General features: G+C 39.3%; 1 protein-coding gene across 1 annotated transcript in view; it reads left to right on the top strand.

Moving 5' to 3' along the window:
* Positions 1–16,924, top strand: part of FZD3 (frizzled class receptor 3) — a 55,268-nt gene that overhangs the window by 24,884 nt on the left and 13,460 nt on the right. The window contains exons 2-3 of the mRNA XM_009283436.1: positions 1,285–1,481; positions 3,060–4,077. Of these exons, the coding sequence (XP_009281711.1) occupies positions 1,285–1,481; positions 3,060–4,077 (1,215 nt within the window). The remainder of the gene's footprint in view (positions 1–1,284; positions 1,482–3,059; positions 4,078–16,924) is intronic.

Raw genomic sequence — 16,924 nt, forward strand, 5'->3', positions numbered from 1 at the left:
TTGATATGCTGTAGTTCCAGTCCTAAGAGACTACAATTGATCTTATATTAATATCTGAAGATAAGGTGAGGCTTTGTATAGTGGTAGGTGCCACACAAACTCAGAATAAGATATTGATTGACTCCTGGAGAGTTTTAAAGACAAGCCATGACAAGCAAGAGCAAAATGAACCCACGTAAGAAGATAACATGGATTATCAATGTGCACCAGTTTTTATTAAGACATAAATCCCTGTCCTACTTTTTTTCCTTCTTTTTCGTCTTCAGAAATACTTGAGAACAGCTGTATGTTGGCTAATTGTGGTAGATTTTCTCTGGGTGCTTCCAAGGAGTGTTGCTATCACCGTTACTTAAACCTGTTGTAAGACAACACAGTAGCACAAGACACCAGTTATTTTTTCTGACTAATTTTTTTCAGGCTTTGATTTCACAGTGCTTTCTGATGGTTAGTCGAGAAATGACATACTTAATGTGACTTCACTGTGCTTACAGCCCTTTCTGGAAGCTAGAAAGTTCTATGTTTGTATGCGAATTTATATAACAATGGTAGCATGCACGTTGGGACTGTTTTCTGTCCACAGATATACTCTAATGATAGAACTGAGATTTTAACAGATGGGTTCTCTTCAGTTGGACAAGATGCTGTGGGAAGAACGCAATGGAAAATGTCCTGTGTTTGCATTTGGTAGAAAGATACGAAGAACACTGCCCTGCGGAAGAAATTCAAGAAATAGAGAGATTATTTGCAAATATTATGTTGTGATCTGAAAATAATACTTGAAAGAACACAGTATGCTATATTTCTGTACTGTCAAGGAATCTTGCATTATCCAACATTCCTCAGATTGTAATCTCATCAACCGAACGCAAGTTTTTCATATTATCCTACTAAATAAGCAGCTAGCAGTTCATGATGTATCTGTCAGTAACACAAGCACTAAAAGGAATCAAGTTTATATGACTGTTATTGGAGAGTGTGAAGCTAAGCCTGAATCCTCGAAGGTGTTTAGCTGTCTAATTCCCATTGATTTTCATGCAAATCGAGTACATAAATGTCCCTTGTGAATCTCTGTCATTGTCCCCAGGCTTCTTGATTGCCTGTCTTCCTAAAATACTTAAGTGCTGTATTATGATGATCACTTCTTCCAGCAGACAAAGTTCAGAAAAAGAAGGTCGTGGTTATGGTTGTGAAAGCCCTAACATCTCATGAGACAAATTATAGCTTACTGCTGAAGCGTTTTACAATACTGTTTGTAGCTATTGAAATCTCCTTTTTCTTTTCTAGCCGTTTCATCCAATGGTGAATTTGGAATGCTCCAGAGATTTTCGACCATTTCTGTGTGCCCTCTATGCTCCTGTGTGCATGGAGTACGGCCGTGTCACTCTCCCTTGTCGCAGACTCTGTCAGAGAGCATACAGCGAGTGCTCCAAACTCATGGAGATGTTTGGGGTCTCTTGGCCTGAAGATATGGAGTGCACCAGGTGAGCAAATCTGTTTTTTTTCAGAATCCCAGGATAAAATTTTAGTATGATCTAGGATGTTTTGTGATCTGAAACAGACATTTTAAATGTGTTCCATTACAAGTGCCCTTATTTTCCCTTCCATTTGTGTAACAGCCTGTTTCCTGGGGTGGAAACTGAGTTCATATTTCTATCATCTGCCCAAGAGATAAGTTGAAAATTTCTGTGGCTGATTACTGTAAACTGCACATGCATGTTCTTAAACGAATGAATATACCCGTCTATTTTTCTTCTTTGTCATTTATGCTGACCTGATTTTGTCTGCTATACCGAAGTTTAATAGGTGACACTGCTATAAATTTCTCTGGGAGTTAGGCAAAATTACATATGCTGGAGATTAATAGTCTCTTTTTCTGAAGAGGGAGCTGGCTGTTTTTGATGAGCGTATAAAATCTCAAAGCTCTGTTTTCAGAGCATCTACCTCTTGTTGAGCTTGTGTGCAAACAGATGTTTTCAGCTTTACATTTCACAAATAACTTTGTAGAAAAGTATTCAATGATGTTCCAATCAATTTGAAACAGAATATACATGAAATTGAAAACAATATCTTTATGCTTTATTTTTTTTATAAGTGACTCCAACAGCTAATAAAATACAGGAGCACAAACAGGAAGAAATAGTCTCTCTTACAGTTGGATTGGAGAGAATGAGAAACAATTAAAACTTTTAGCAAAAGAATAGTCAGAGGATGCTTCTAGGTCCTGATAATCTGGATCAAAGATCGCTCCAACTCCATACTCTGAACAGATGTCTGGGCCCTTTAGGTCCTCCCATCTCCTCAGTAACGCCCAGATAGTGAAATTTCAAAACCAGAGCTAAAACTACTAAAACTTTGCTGGTGCTTTGTTAGTGCCATTGTGCCTGAACGTGAACTGTGGCAGAGGAACAGGCATACTTAGCTTATGCTGCGCTTGCTGAGGCAATAACATCTAGCAGAGGGAAGAAGCGGACAGCTATGCGTGGAATCCCTCCAGTCTCTCCTTCAAAACCTCAGACTGCATCTCCAGCAGCCCTTAGCCTCCAGTCAGAGCTTTACTTAATTACAGAAATATCTTCATCATAATTTCAATTTATTAATGCTAGTAGCAGTACTAGGTTGGATTTTTGGTCTAACTAGCTCACCGCCCTGTCTGATAGCAGCTGGTACAGTTGCTTAGGGAAAGGTTTTAGAATGTTCTATAAAATCATGCTTCCTTGGGCACATAGTCTCAGTTTACAGTAAGCCTAAATTTATAGACTTCCTGAGATGGATTTTGTATCCTCACCTTTATGCTTAAAGCCCCAGTGGGCCCCTTGTCCATTTATTTCTCTGGTTTATTTTTAAACATATTTTATAGTTTAAACATCCACTGCATTCTGGGACAATGAGTTCCAGAGTTTGTTTAAACATAGGGTAGTATTTCATGGATTACCCAGTATTTGGATTGTCTTTGTTTTCGCTCCAGTTAGTGTGTCTAAAGTCAGACATATAAATAAGGTTACTAGTCTTTGCAAAGTATGTGTATATTTCTTGTAAGTAATTCTTTTCTTACTTTTTAGATTCCCAGATTGTGATGAGCCATATCCTCGTCTCGTTGACCTCAATTTAGCTGGCGAGCCCACAGAAGAGGCCCCAATGGCAGTACAGAGGGATTATGGTTTTTGGTGTCCTCGGGAGTTGAAAATAGACCCTGATCTGGGTTACTCTTTCCTGAGCGTACGGGACTGTTCCCCTCCTTGCCCAAATATGTACTTTCGGCGTGAAGAGCTCTCCTTTGCTCGCTACTTCATCGGAGTGATCTCCATCGTCTGCCTTTCTGCCACCTTGTTTACTTTTTTAACTTTTCTGATCGATGTCACAAGATTTCGCTATCCAGAAAGACCGATAATATTTTATGCTGTCTGTTACATGATGGTGTCATTAATTTTCTTCATTGGCTTTCTGCTTGAAGACCGAGTAGCGTGTAACGCGTCTAGCCCTGCCCAGTACAAGGCTTCCACAGTGACACAGGGCTCTCACAACAAAGCTTGCACCATGCTTTTCATGGTGCTCTATTTCTTTACCATGGCTGGCAGTGTTTGGTGGGTCATTCTTACCATCACGTGGTTCTTGGCAGCTGTGCCAAAATGGGGCAGTGAAGCAATCGAGAAGAAAGCATTGCTCTTCCACGCCAGTGCCTGGGGCATTCCAGGAACTCTAACCATCATCCTCTTAGCAATGAATAAAATTGAAGGTGACAATATTAGCGGCGTATGTTTTGTTGGCCTCTATGATGTGGATGCATTAAGATACTTTGTACTTGCACCTCTCTGCCTGTATGTTGTTGTTGGAGTTTCCCTTCTGCTAGCTGGCATTATCTCTCTCAATCGGGTTCGCATTGAAATCCCATTAGAGAAAGAGAACCAGGACAAACTAGTGAAGTTCATGATCCGGATTGGCGTGTTCAGTGTTCTGTACCTCGTGCCACTGTTGGTTGTAATTGGCTGCTATTTCTATGAGCAGGCTTATCGAGGTGTGTGGGAGACGACGTGGATTCAAGAACGCTGCAGAGAATATCACATCCCGTGTCCCTATCAGGTGAGGAAACCAATATGACATACTCAGGAGTACAGAAAATGAATGATGAGGGGATATGTTAAGACTTGTCATCCCTAACTGAAAGTGCTGCTATTCCTACAAGGGAAGGTTCTTGCCATACTCAAATTATTTGGATAATGCATTAGGCCTTCTGGAAGGCTAGGTATTACTGGAAAATTGGAGGCTTGCATCAGCTGCTTGGTGTTTTTTTGTGGAGGTTCTGGGCTGTATGGGACCTATACAGGGTATGAAGATGCTATTTTAAACCAACTTCAAGAACAGGACTTAGTGAGTTTATTCTTGGCCGTTAGAGACGTGTTAGAAGTTTTGCTGTGAAGGAATTTTGGCATTTAAACTGAGTTGTCATCAGCCTGATTACTGCTTTTCCTAGTTTTTGTTGTTCATCTGTAACATTTTGTTGCTTTGATTAGCCTGGAGGTTTTGTGCTCATTTTAGAGCAGTCTATGCATGTGTCAGAAACGTCTGTATAAAATCTTACTTGAAGTGTCTTCTGAAGAAAGCCAGAGCTTACAGCTCATCAGTTCTGTTTTTTCCAAGAAAATTACACTTACCTGCTTAATTAGTTTAACTGAGTTATCACAGGAGCAGAAGCCTCTAAGAGCACTAGATATCAAACTGTCCACTGTTTACTTCAGTATTATGCTGGTGCAGTTGCAAAGAAAGTATTCTAAGTATTAATTACTTGAAGGCTACTTTCCTTTTTGAGCCAGTGGCAAACTGTTTTTGGAATGATATTGCATAGGTATTTTCTGCAACTTATTTGAAAGCAACTTTATTTCGAGAAGGTTGTACAGCAAACATCTATTATATAGCTGCACACACAGGGGTATAAAAAAAAGTTAGTATTTTGGCTCTAAAGCAGTTAAAACACCAGCTGGATCATCAAAGCTCACATTAATGCAATAAAATATCACTTAAAGGTTTGGCTTAGTCTATATAGCTTGATAATAATCCTTTTATTACCTTTTAACCCTTTTTATTGTTTTCTCTGTTAGATTTTATTGGAGTGTGAGGCTCTTCCCTCCCATCCAATGCGTGACCAGTTTTATGGCAGGAAATATCTGTCAGTGGGTGTGTTCAGTTTCATTTGCTTGATTGAGTCTTCTCTGCTGCAGTTTTTAATACGTTAAACTGACTGATGCTTAAAAAGAAAGAAAAAGAGGGACATGGGGTTTTCTCTCAGTTAATTTCAAATACCCACCATATGCCAATCTAAGATTTGTATAAGAACCTATAAAATTAAAAGGATATTGCTTTCTCAGAATGTTGAACAAAAACTATTTTAAACCTTGAAACTTCTGATGTCTAAGGGCTAAAATCCTGGTTAGTGGAATAACGAAAACATGTAGTAAAATGCTACTCAGATCTCTGGAAAACCGTTAACATAATGGCTCAGCAGGAGTCAAAAGAACCGTAATGGTTTCATTCACGTCAAATCGGGTTGAAGGACCCGTAGACCCTAGGGAGTATTAGAAGGGTTTTTCTTCTAACCCATCCAATTTTTTTTCTTAAACTAAACATGCTTTCCTAATTTAACTATCCAGACTTATAACTGAAACAGATTTCCAAAGCTGTGGGGAAAAATAATTTTATCCTTAGATCATGCTAGTAAAATTTATTGTTAAATTAGGGGAAAATTTAAAGCTTTGTGGAGAGTATCACTCACTTGCCAAATAAGACCGTATTTTTTCTAAGCCTTGATGTTATTTAACTTAACTTCAGATATTTGAACATCAGTGTCTGGGGTTAGACTATCCTAAATTGAGAGCTGTAGTTGATTCCACAGTGGACATAAGTTTTATGTGCAAAACTTGCACAGGGTTGTGGTAGTTGGAATTTGCTGCTTGCGTAGGCACACTTTTTCCAACACCAGCAAATCTGAGGTTAAAAATTCATTAGTCCGTTCAACCGTTACATCATCTTTGCCATCAGAGGATGATGCCACAGTAACTCATTCTGGAAAATTGCTAATGGGGGAGTTCGGGTACGCAGCTGCCACAGGCATGCCTCCCTCCCGTGTGACTGCTTCATGCAGGAGATACCGTGGGGTTAATAATTTGCTGCAGATTCTCCTGGCTGCTGCTAAACCGAAGAGGGCCTCGGCAGCTGGTGTTCAAATGAAACGTAGACCTGTTTCTTTGACTACCTAAAGGGCTAAATACTCCCAAAATGGAGGAAGCAACAAGATGCCTTTATGCTTCGATCTTGATTTCTGGCTACCTGGATGTTTCCTGGGTTGACCTGGCTACGTATTATTACGGTTATTTGTCAGATCCGGGAGGCATCTGTTGCTTTCCTTGTGAAATAAAAACTTTTTTTGCCACAAAGACAGGAAATCAATATCCCAGTATCCCTTTGAGGAGTAAGCGCAGAGCAAAAAGGAGCGCATGTAACCTTACCTTGCCTGCAGTCTCTTCGGCGCTCCAGGTTTCTGGGAGAGACTAGGAAGGAGGGGAAGGGTTTGTAAAAGCTGTCAGCAGCTCTCTCCCCACGAGCACATCCCGGTCCTCAGTTTTCTGTAGCATCATGGGCTGCTGCAGTTCAGGCAGTAGCTTTAATCTGTTGCCTGGGCAGCAACAGCAGGTAAAACAGGCGGCAGTGGTCCCTGTCGTACCATGGCTGTGAGGGCTCAGATGAGCCGTCAAAAGTTGAGTGGAGTGAATATTGTTTCCTTGAGTCTCCTTTAGTGAGGAAAAAACAACTACTACGTTGAGAGGTGAGGTTTATTTACAGTATATACAATGTATCTAATATGAGTAAGAAATTTAGTTGCACTTTCCCCACTATAGGAGAAGTGCATTGTTTTTGTGGCTGTCAACTTCAACAGGCAACTCGGGGAGTTGCGTTTTGTATCAACCTGGCCAAATCTCTTAATTTAGTTAAAAATATCAAGGTTGTATATTAGAGCATCCTTCTTTCAATATGAATAATGGCAAATTGACTAAGGTGTTACCACAAATAATTATTTTTATTGTTTTTGATGCTAGGACTATTCACAGTAATTTCAGTGATGTAATCTTTCCAGTCAGTATGACTTCTCTGTGAAATATCTACTCACAGCAGCCTAAAAATGTCTTAACCCATCCACCTCCGTTTTCACCGAGGTCAGGACATTTTTCTTTTTCTGGAGGGGGGAACAGTGCCTTTGTAATCTCCTTTCAGCGCAGTAATATTGAAATGAGGAGCTGAATTTTATGTTGGTATCCCACTTTTTACTCGTTGCCTTAAAAAATGAATTCATGCTTGGCCTCAAAAAATGGATTAATGTTTTTGTGCAAGAGGAGTTCATGCAGTGGAAAATGAAATTAATTTTCACTAGCTATAGAACTGGTACCCCCATCATAAACAAAGCATTTTAACTGGGCTGTGTGCATTACATGTTCTTCATATATAATCTTTTTTATGAGAGTATAGCGCAATTTTACATCAAGATGAAATGCAGAAATGAAGGGAAAAAAGCAGGGAAGTGTGACACAATCCAATCATAAAATAATCACATCTAGTCATCTCTTTTGCTACGGTTGAAATACACGCTTTGCTGCTCCTCCTTCTGCTTCTGTTTGTAACAGTGGTGGTTCTACCAATATCATATCGTTGTTCAGAGGGCAGAGCCTTGGAACAGAGAGTTGGATTTTTGTAACGTTGGGCTCAAGGAGGGACATTTGGGGAGATAAGATTCTGCATGCTCCTATTGCTGTTCAGTGTGGCTGTCGTCATCATCACAGAATCATAGAATAGTTTGGGTGTCTCTAATAATTTTACCATTCTTAACAAGTTCTTAGTACTGGCTTGGCTTTTTAGTCTGCAGCCCTGACCCAGTGGTTAGCTTTCAAAGTTTGCCTCTTTCCTCTCTTACTTTGCAATTTCTGCCTTGTATGTTGATGGAGCGTGCCGTGCTGTGGGAACTAATTCAGATGAACTGGTGGACTGGGATAAAATTTTGGCCAGTCACTTTACAGAAGCACAGAATCGCTCAGGTTGAAGGGTCCTCTGGAAATCATCCAGTCCAACCACCCTGCTCAAGCAGGGTCAGCCCAGGACCGTGTCCAGTCGGGTTTTGAATTCCTGTTGCCATAAAAGCTCTAAGTTCCTTTCTATCAGACGTCTAACCTCAGATATATCTGATGTAAGGTAAAAAGCAGGGTAAAAGCAAAAAAAAAAAACCAGTTTGAAGTGCATTTAGCTGCTGTTACATATTCTTGTCCTCCAGGCACCACGGTGTTCTGTTCTTTACAAGGAGAGCGTCAGAGTTTTGTTCCTCTTGGAAATTACAAAGGCAATCAAACTGGGACAGAGTGACCTGCCCCAATCTATGAAAATATGTCTCAAAATTGGGGTTAATTTGGCTACAAAGTGAAATAGATACTCAGCAAAGTCTGTCTCCAAAGCTGGTTGTAATGTACATTTCTCTTATAAGAAGTGGGCGTTCAAATGGTCAATACAGCTTTCCTAGCCCAGAGAAAAGGGGAGGGCTGCATCAAGCCAGAAACATTCAAAGGTGGAAGAAAGTGGTAATTGTCGTCTTCCCAAGATAAGGAAATGTGTCTGCTTTCCTGGGATGGCAGAGTACTGAGTTAAAAGCTTTTACCTCTTTTTTTTTTAAGTCCCATAATTGAACTGTGTAAGGTAGTTTAGGCCTGGAAACGTTTATTGGGCTGAACCACAAAATCAGATTTTCTGCAAAGTAAAGAAAGACCTGAGTTAAGATTCATTTCTCTTAAATCCAAATGTAAATAGACTCTCCACAGTTTTCACGAATGCCTCAGGGCTAGGCTAGGCACCGAGCTGATGGGAGAGACATCTAATTTAGGTATTAAAGAGAAAAAAAAAAAACAACAAAAAAAACCCCAAAGTATTCCAAAGACATTTGCTACCCTAGTGGGAGTCCTTGGGAAATGCTCTAAGCAGCATGAGTTATCTTTGCTTGTGATCTGATAGTCATCATTTCCCCACTGATGTGGCTTCACCAGATTAAAAGACCTTAGTGCTAACTTGCTAAGAGTGAAGGTGGTGCTCCTCGCTTATCTTTTCGATGTTATTTAGAGGAATGGAAGCAGATGTGGGTAGCACGTTTGATTTCCTGTTTACTGCCAATCTAACCAACGAATGGCACTGGGCCTGTGCAGTGTTTACTTCCCTGTATCATCTAGTTCTTTAGCTTTGGGGCTTGACCTCATATAAACCAGTGGAATTGCAGAGATAAAATAATGGGCATATGTTAGAATGAAAACAATGTGAAAATCAAGAACAGCATTCATTTATCTAATTTCGGATGTCTCCATCTGAGCCAGGCACCCTAGCCTCCTTTTCTAGCTGAAGCAGAGAAACGGGCATTTTTATAGTGATTCATTGGACGCTCAGATGAATCGTACCCTGACTTAATTTATTGTCTGTTTGAAGGGGGTCACATTTGCTTTTATTGGATATATTTATGTTAGGATTTTTGCTGCAAAATTCTGGGGAGGTTTTTTGGGGGGAAGGGGGAGAAGAGGCTGGGGGTTTTTTTTGCAATCTCTCCCCTTCAAAATCGGGATATGCCTCAACACCCTTTAAGCACGCTTTCTATATCCTGACCAGTCTTGATTTGAGTAACAGTCATTCCAGAAAGAAAACTTGGTAACATGGTTTTTGCTCATTTTCGAAGAAAGGACATAAGTAAGCACCTAAGACTGCAGTACCTGGAAGGACATGGCCTTGCATTTGGGAATCCCAGGGACAGATCACAGAATCATAGAATCATTAAGGTTGGAAGAGACCTCTAAGATCATCGAGTCCAACCGTCAAATTGATAAGATAATTTTGCTTTGCTAAGCATTGTATAAGCATGCTTCAACTACTGATGGAGAAGACTTTTTCTGCAAGAACAATAAGCATGACAACTATTTCTGCAAGTGTCATTTTAACCAACCAAGTTCTTGAAGCAGTTACTATGCCGATCTCTTTAAATCTTTTTCTATTTTCCTTCTGATCTTTGCTTTAAAAAATTGAAACCGCCTTGGTATTTTTAAAGACTTAACTATTAAGAGCGATGCTGTAAGATGGTGTAATACCAAATGTCACTTCTGTCAGCAGCAAAAACAGACAGTCAGTCCAGCCAATTTTTTTTTCCTCTCCGCTCTACCTATTTCACTCCAAGACGAGGCCCCAGTCTTGCTGTGTAACAATGTCAGATGGGTTTTTACTGAAGATGGGAGTTCTCACCCACTCACTTCTCTTCATTGCTGGTGTCGGATAGAGAAGAGAGGATTAATTGTGGTTGCCTAAGATACCAAAAGCGTAAATGGAAAGAATGTTTTGTTAATAGTACCTCTTGTCCGTCAATGGCAGTTATATGTATCTAGTACGGGCACAAAGAAAAACAAAGTACAAGCTTGCTAATATATTTCTGTTAATATTTACATTCTATCACATTACAGATTATTTTAATGTATTATTTGACAACTAACACTGGAGAAATGGATTTTAATATTAGGATTAATCTCTGTCACCTGCTGATAATTTTGGCTCAAGAATTTGTTAGTTTTCTTGTTTCCCATTTTCACAAACATACTTCTTGATCTAATCACAGCTAATTTTTTTTACTCTTAAGTTTTCAAGATCATTTTAGATGTCTCAAAATTAACACTGTCGGGATACAAATCTCTTCATTTCAGACTAGTTTGGATCACGAACAACTATAAATCACTTTGTTTGTTTTGCATCCTTTTTAAAGGTTGCCCACGTAACAGGGGCAGGGGTAACATTTTCAAGTGTGTTTCATTCCCACTTGGCATGGCTTTGTCCTTCCTTTGCTTTATGCCTGGTGCCCTGAACAAACACCGCAGGAACGTTACTGAAAGCAGAGCCTGCGTGTAGCCGTCTTGCAGAACCGTTTCAACACAGGGAAGCTTCCTTATGAACAGGTGCCAACTGAAAAGCGACTATGGTGGTAAAGTAATGGTAGGCTGAGAGCCAAGAGTATGGGAGTGTTTAGTCGTCTGCTCTGCTGTTACTTCTCTCTGCTGGATATTATTTCTCATAGTGCCTACTTTTAAATAACGTTGGGCAGAAGCAAAAGAAACACCGAGACAAGCTGCTGTAAGTTCCAGCTCAGGTTTTGCAGCTGTGTCTCTTCGTTTCTCCCCCATCCCCCCCAAAAAAGAGAAGAAAAACAAAGTAAAAAGCCTTACTTTATAAATTGTATTTATATTCAGTTTTTATAGTACTCCCCCCCCCCCCCCAATCTTGATAGACATTTGAATTTACTGTAGAGATTTTAAATTTTGTGATGGCAAAGTTGACTCGCGTGCACTTAAGAAATGCTCTTGTAGCAGACTGTCTTTTCCCATGGCTGCATTATGGGTGAAGTGTAACCCCTGTTGACACAGGCTTTATTTTCATGCACAAGTGCTTTAGAACAATCGCACACGCGGACCAAAGAGAAGAAAAGATGCAAGCATCTTGCCGAAAACAGTAGCAGGAAGTAATTGTTGAGACGTAGAGTCTGCGCTTCTGGGGTGCTGATTAAGTTGGGATGGAGTTTCCCTATTTTTATTGGCTGCGATATATGGCATTTTCCAGTTTTTGCCATTTTCTCCACTAATCAGGGGTGTTGCCACTATCTTTTTAAATACAAAATGTCTCAGCTGTTTTACCATCTGTGCTACAGTGGGTCTTCAGAAACATGCGGGGGAGCGCACTAAGCTGGATGCAGAAAAGAGGCTTTGTTAAGAAATGTCTTAGCACCGTTTGTGCGTGGCACAGGCATAAAGAGAATATATTTAGAGATGTCTATAAATCTAGATTCCTCCTCCCCCCTCTTTTTCATTAGTTACTGTTTAGAATTCCTCTTAGAAGAGGTAATGGATTTGCTGAAATCTGCCCTAAGGAATTGCTTCTTGTTGAACGTAATTATTCTGTCCTAAAAAAAAAAAAAAAAAAAAGAGGTTGAGATAAAAATGTATTTTCCATATTACTGTTTACTCAGAAGAGACTGAGCAGATCTGAATTATGAGTTAGGCTTCTTTCAAAAAAAAAAGTGCCAGCTCAGAACACCACCACTAATCACAGTATTACACTGTTTCCTAGCAGTGATTCAGTTAATTTCTCCTGGTTTAGATGCTTAGCAAAAAGAATATATTCAAGGAAAGAATATACTCAAGTTAATTTCTCAGAATTCTCCTTTTCAGCATTAGTAGTATCAGTCCTGTCTCCTCCTTGCACATCCAGGACTTGGATAAATCCTGCATAGGATGCAATGTATTCTTTTATCTCACCTTGGCATGTATGCAATTTCCAGTCAATTAACATATTGAGTGAAAGCAATCATTTCATTCACATGACTCATTTCTGGCTGTTTTTTTAATTGGATCGACTGAGCTAGAGGCAAAGGGAAATGTTGATTCTCAACCATTATCTTCAGACAGGTTGATTTGTACTTGTACTCAAGTATGACTCCTCAAGGTCATCCTTTTCTTTTTTCCCTTTCTTTTTATTCAGTATTTTGCTGAGGGTGATTTGCCAAAGGAGGTCAGGTCTTGCTATTTTTCAGTTCTCAGTTTCATTCCATTCTCTTTTTAATAAGCATGCTTTATATCTAGAACAGCCTTTAATTCTGATTATTAAGAAAGCCCTCTTTTTCCACTGACTCTTAATTGCTATTAAAATGGCAACAAAAACTAAGTTAGGAGGTCTGATTTCTCTGGTTTTGAAGCACCAGTCACTCTGAACTGTCAGAACTGAATGTTGCAGTACATGTGTTAGGAAATCAGTCACCTAAAAAAAGATTTAACTTTTAATTTTAATAAATTACAGGAAATTGCCCGTGATTTGCATTTGAACGTTCTGAACAGCAATGCATTCATTAACGATTATGACTCTTTCACTGGGTTTCAGAGTTGCTTTGAGATGTTGGACAGTCATGTCAAAATAGCTGTAGACCAGCTTGCAAAGAGAAAATCTTTAATGGGGTGTTAACTGTAGATGTCTGCCAAAATCTCAGCGAATGCTGAACCTCAGTGTTTGTGAGTCTGAATATTCTGCATCTGAGTGAATTTCAGTAAGATGGCTTTTGTTGTGCTCTCTCTAGTGTTCCTTGGCTATTGAATGACTTGTCCTGTCAGCACAGAAACACAAGGTACAATAAATTTTGGAGATACTGCACTTCTCTGCATTTATTCCTAGTGATTCCAGAGTATCATTATTATTTTCAACAAATTTTTAAAACTTCAATCCTGGAAGGGTACTTACATTTCAATATCATTGGTCTCAGGACTAAGCAACTCTGACGGTTATGCTGCTGACAATAGATCTTCCGAAAGCTTTGGCTTTTCAGGAAATTGTGATTGCAGTCACCGTATCTATAATGCCACGGGGCATAACGTGGGCAGCCAGCTCCCACGGTGAGTGTTTTGAGAGGTTTGCTGAGTGGTGTAACATAAAGCAGTTCAGAATACAGTCTGTAAATACACAAATATAGAAAGATGTTTACTCTCTCCATTAAAACAATTTGTTTCTAGGCCTGAAATCAGTATTAGTAAGTAAAGACTATAATTAAAAAGAATAGATCTATTCTAATGATGGAATATAATGAGATATATGAACTAAGCTCACCTATAGGACTAGGCCAGATCTCTCAGACGTGTTCTGTATGTGCCTTGATCTTGGAAAACATCCGCTTAGCTTAGACATGGAAATACATATATTTTTTATATATATATAGCATGGGCTATATAGCATGGAAGGGTAACAAATACTTGCACACTTCGAGTTTGATTTTTCTTTTACATTATTCATATGAACAAACAGTGCTCCCCAGCATCATCCTCCTATTAGTTGTTTTTTCTTAACAGAGAATTATTCTGTTTTCTAGAAAAGTAAATGCAGACAAAGAGTGCAGTATCTCCTCCCAACATGTATGAAGGTTTGCTTTCCACATGAGCTGAGCCCACTCAAGAATCAGGCATGACTTCAAAATCCAGTTGAGGAACATAAAAATACTTCTTTTTTTGGTATAAATGAGAATCTTTATACAAAAATGACTATATTTGAGTTATCTAAAGAGCTGGGTTATTCACATGTTTTCCATTAACAGTTTATATTCTTAGTAATACAGATATATATTTACTTGTGATTTGTTCATGTATTTTTTCTTATTAATAGAGATTCTGATGTCATTATATATAATCTTGTCCTGGTTTCATGTGTTAAACCACGACAAATCTTTAATGCTGAATTATGTTAAAATATCTGTTATGCTCAACAAAACTAAGACCAGTGCCTATTTCTCATTTTCACCATGAAAGAGTCAAAGTATGAACACAAAACTGATAAGCAGTATCATAAACTGATGAGTATCAAAACTGATAAGCAATATCAACACTGATGAGCTGTGTCATCTTCCAGGAGGCAGAACGTTCACAGATCAGAGTTATGCTTTGACCAGACTATGTTACTCCTCGTGTTTGAAGTTTGGGACTTGTCTTTCTAAAAATGCGTTATTGTATAGGTTTAACAGCTCAGTTTAATGTGTGAAAAAACTTTCATCTCTAGTCCTGAAGCGGTTATTTTGAGAGAGAACTAAGAGGAGTTTTAAGTAGAAATACGGCATTGGTAACTCTTCATCTTGCATGTGTTTATCTGAGAATAGCTGAGGGTGGAAGGGACCTGTGGAGATCGTCTTGTCAAGCTGCTACTCAAAGTGGGGTCACCTAGAGCAGATGGCCCACGGCTGCGTCCAGCCAAATTTTGAATATCTCCATGGACGGAGACTCCACAACCTCTCTTGGCAACCCATTCCGCTGTTCAGTTCACCCTTATAGGATTACAGGATTCAGTATTACATTGTAAAATTTTCTCAGTTGATGTAATAACCCTGACACCAAATTATTTTTCAAAGATTCAGTTGAACTGAATTTTTAAAAACAAATAATGTAAATGATCATTAACATTATCCCGTTCACACTATAACTTGAAGAAGAAGGCCTTTAGACTAATGAACATAGTATTTCTATCTGTGGAGAGTAAGAAATATTTTATAAATACCAGGTTTGCTAAAATAGCTATTTGTTTCTTCTCCTCTGAATTTCTGTACTTTTGCTTTAAGCTATGGTTTGGCTATTACTTGCATCTTTACAAAATTACACTAATCTGTTTCTTATGACTTCATCTCCAGCAGTTTCACAGTGTGGCAATTGCTCATTCTGAGCCATTATTGAAACAAATATAATCTCATGTGCAACTAGTTTTTTCTGTATGGCATTATGCAACTGACTGCGTTGTCTTGCATCAAAAAAGACCGTAAGAAGAAAACAAAAATAAATGAAAAGTAATGAAAGGGTGCCAGGAATAAGGTTCTGTTAGAGCTTGTCTTTGGAGGAGGAGGGTTTAAGAGTGTACGTAGCCTTGCCAGAGAAGAGTAAGAAGGGACGCAGTTGCAGTTTTAGAAATCCATAAATGACATTAAAAAAGAGCTGTTAAAGTCAAATGGCAGTGCTGGCAGAATGATAACGTCACCATGAATAAACTTCAGTTGGAAATTAGAGAACTACGTGATGAATTGAGGGGGGGAGCTCATGATTTCAGGATAAAGCTGGATAACCGAATAGGCTTGTGTGCCATTGCTGGCTGCAGCAGTGGAAGACTTGACTTGACCAAGGATGTTTCTTTTGTTCTGTGTTCTTAATGCCAAGTGTCTTCATTCAAGTAGTGGGAGTTTATTAATGGGGATATATTCCAAACCTGGGTCGTAGTAAGCTTGCTAAATTTTGTCTTGTAAGAATTGAATAAATTCAAGAAAGAACGTCTACTGCCAAAATAGATATTAAGGCTGCAAAGATTTTAGTCCAAGTATATTTTTAGCAGCAGGGTTGACAGAAATCAGATTTTCTGATTTGTTATGTTTTTTTTTCCTGACTTATTGTTTAATTCCCAAGGAAGTGCCAATATCTGAAGAAAAAAATGCTATTTTTTCTGAATGGCAACAGGGAGCTTCCAACCTCTCTGGCCATGGGACAAATCTGCCAAATGCAACCTACTGCAGTGACCCCTCAGTATCCCTAATTTGACAGATTTGCCAGTAATTCAGGTAGGCCTCTCTTTAATCTTGTCTTAATCTCTGTGAAAGATAGGTATATCAAGCAGTGTGTTGTGGGTGCCAGTAAAGAAGCATTTGCTGATAAAACTTTGTTTCAGCTGTAAGTTTATTGACCCGTTTTAGCCCATGCCAACCGCAGTCCCTGTTTGCACAAAGAATACTAGAGTAACGCCATCTGGTTCCACAGCAGGGATAAGGACAACTGCATGACATTTTTTTTTGGTAAGCACTGGGATTGAAGTAAAAGAAATCGTAGATCGGGTTTGTTTCATCCTTTGTGTTAGACACCTTTGGGTGCGTCATGCCTTGACTTGAAGTGATACTCTCATTTTAATCTGTGCCTTAGTCACGGGTCTGTAAGGGAAAAAAAGAGTTTATGGGTCCTTGGAGCTGTTACGTCAGACAGCTCATCCAAAAGAGGGTATTCAGGAGAGGGGCTGAAATGGTCCAAAGTGAGGAATATGTTCAAGAATTGTGATGTGATTCTTTTATTCTGGTGACAAGAGGAAAGATAAGCTGTGCTGGGGAAAACAACTGTGTGGCGGGTGGGGACTTGTTTGCTTTTTTCTCTCTGCAGAGGACACCCCACTTCAGCTTGTACACGTCCGCAGGAAAAGGAATCATAGAATCATAGAATCATTAAGGTTGGAAAAGACCTCTAAGATCATCGAGTCCAACCGTCAACCCAACACCCCCATGCCCACTAAACCATGTCCCTAAGCGCCTCATCTACACGTCTTTTAAATACTTCCA

The sequence above is a fragment of the Aptenodytes forsteri genome, unplaced genomic scaffold (assembly GCF_000699145.1).
Source record: "Aptenodytes forsteri isolate BGI_AS27 unplaced genomic scaffold, ASM69914v1 Scaffold534, whole genome shotgun sequence".
In the NCBI taxonomy this organism is placed as follows: domain Eukaryota; kingdom Metazoa; phylum Chordata; class Aves; order Sphenisciformes; family Spheniscidae; genus Aptenodytes; species Aptenodytes forsteri.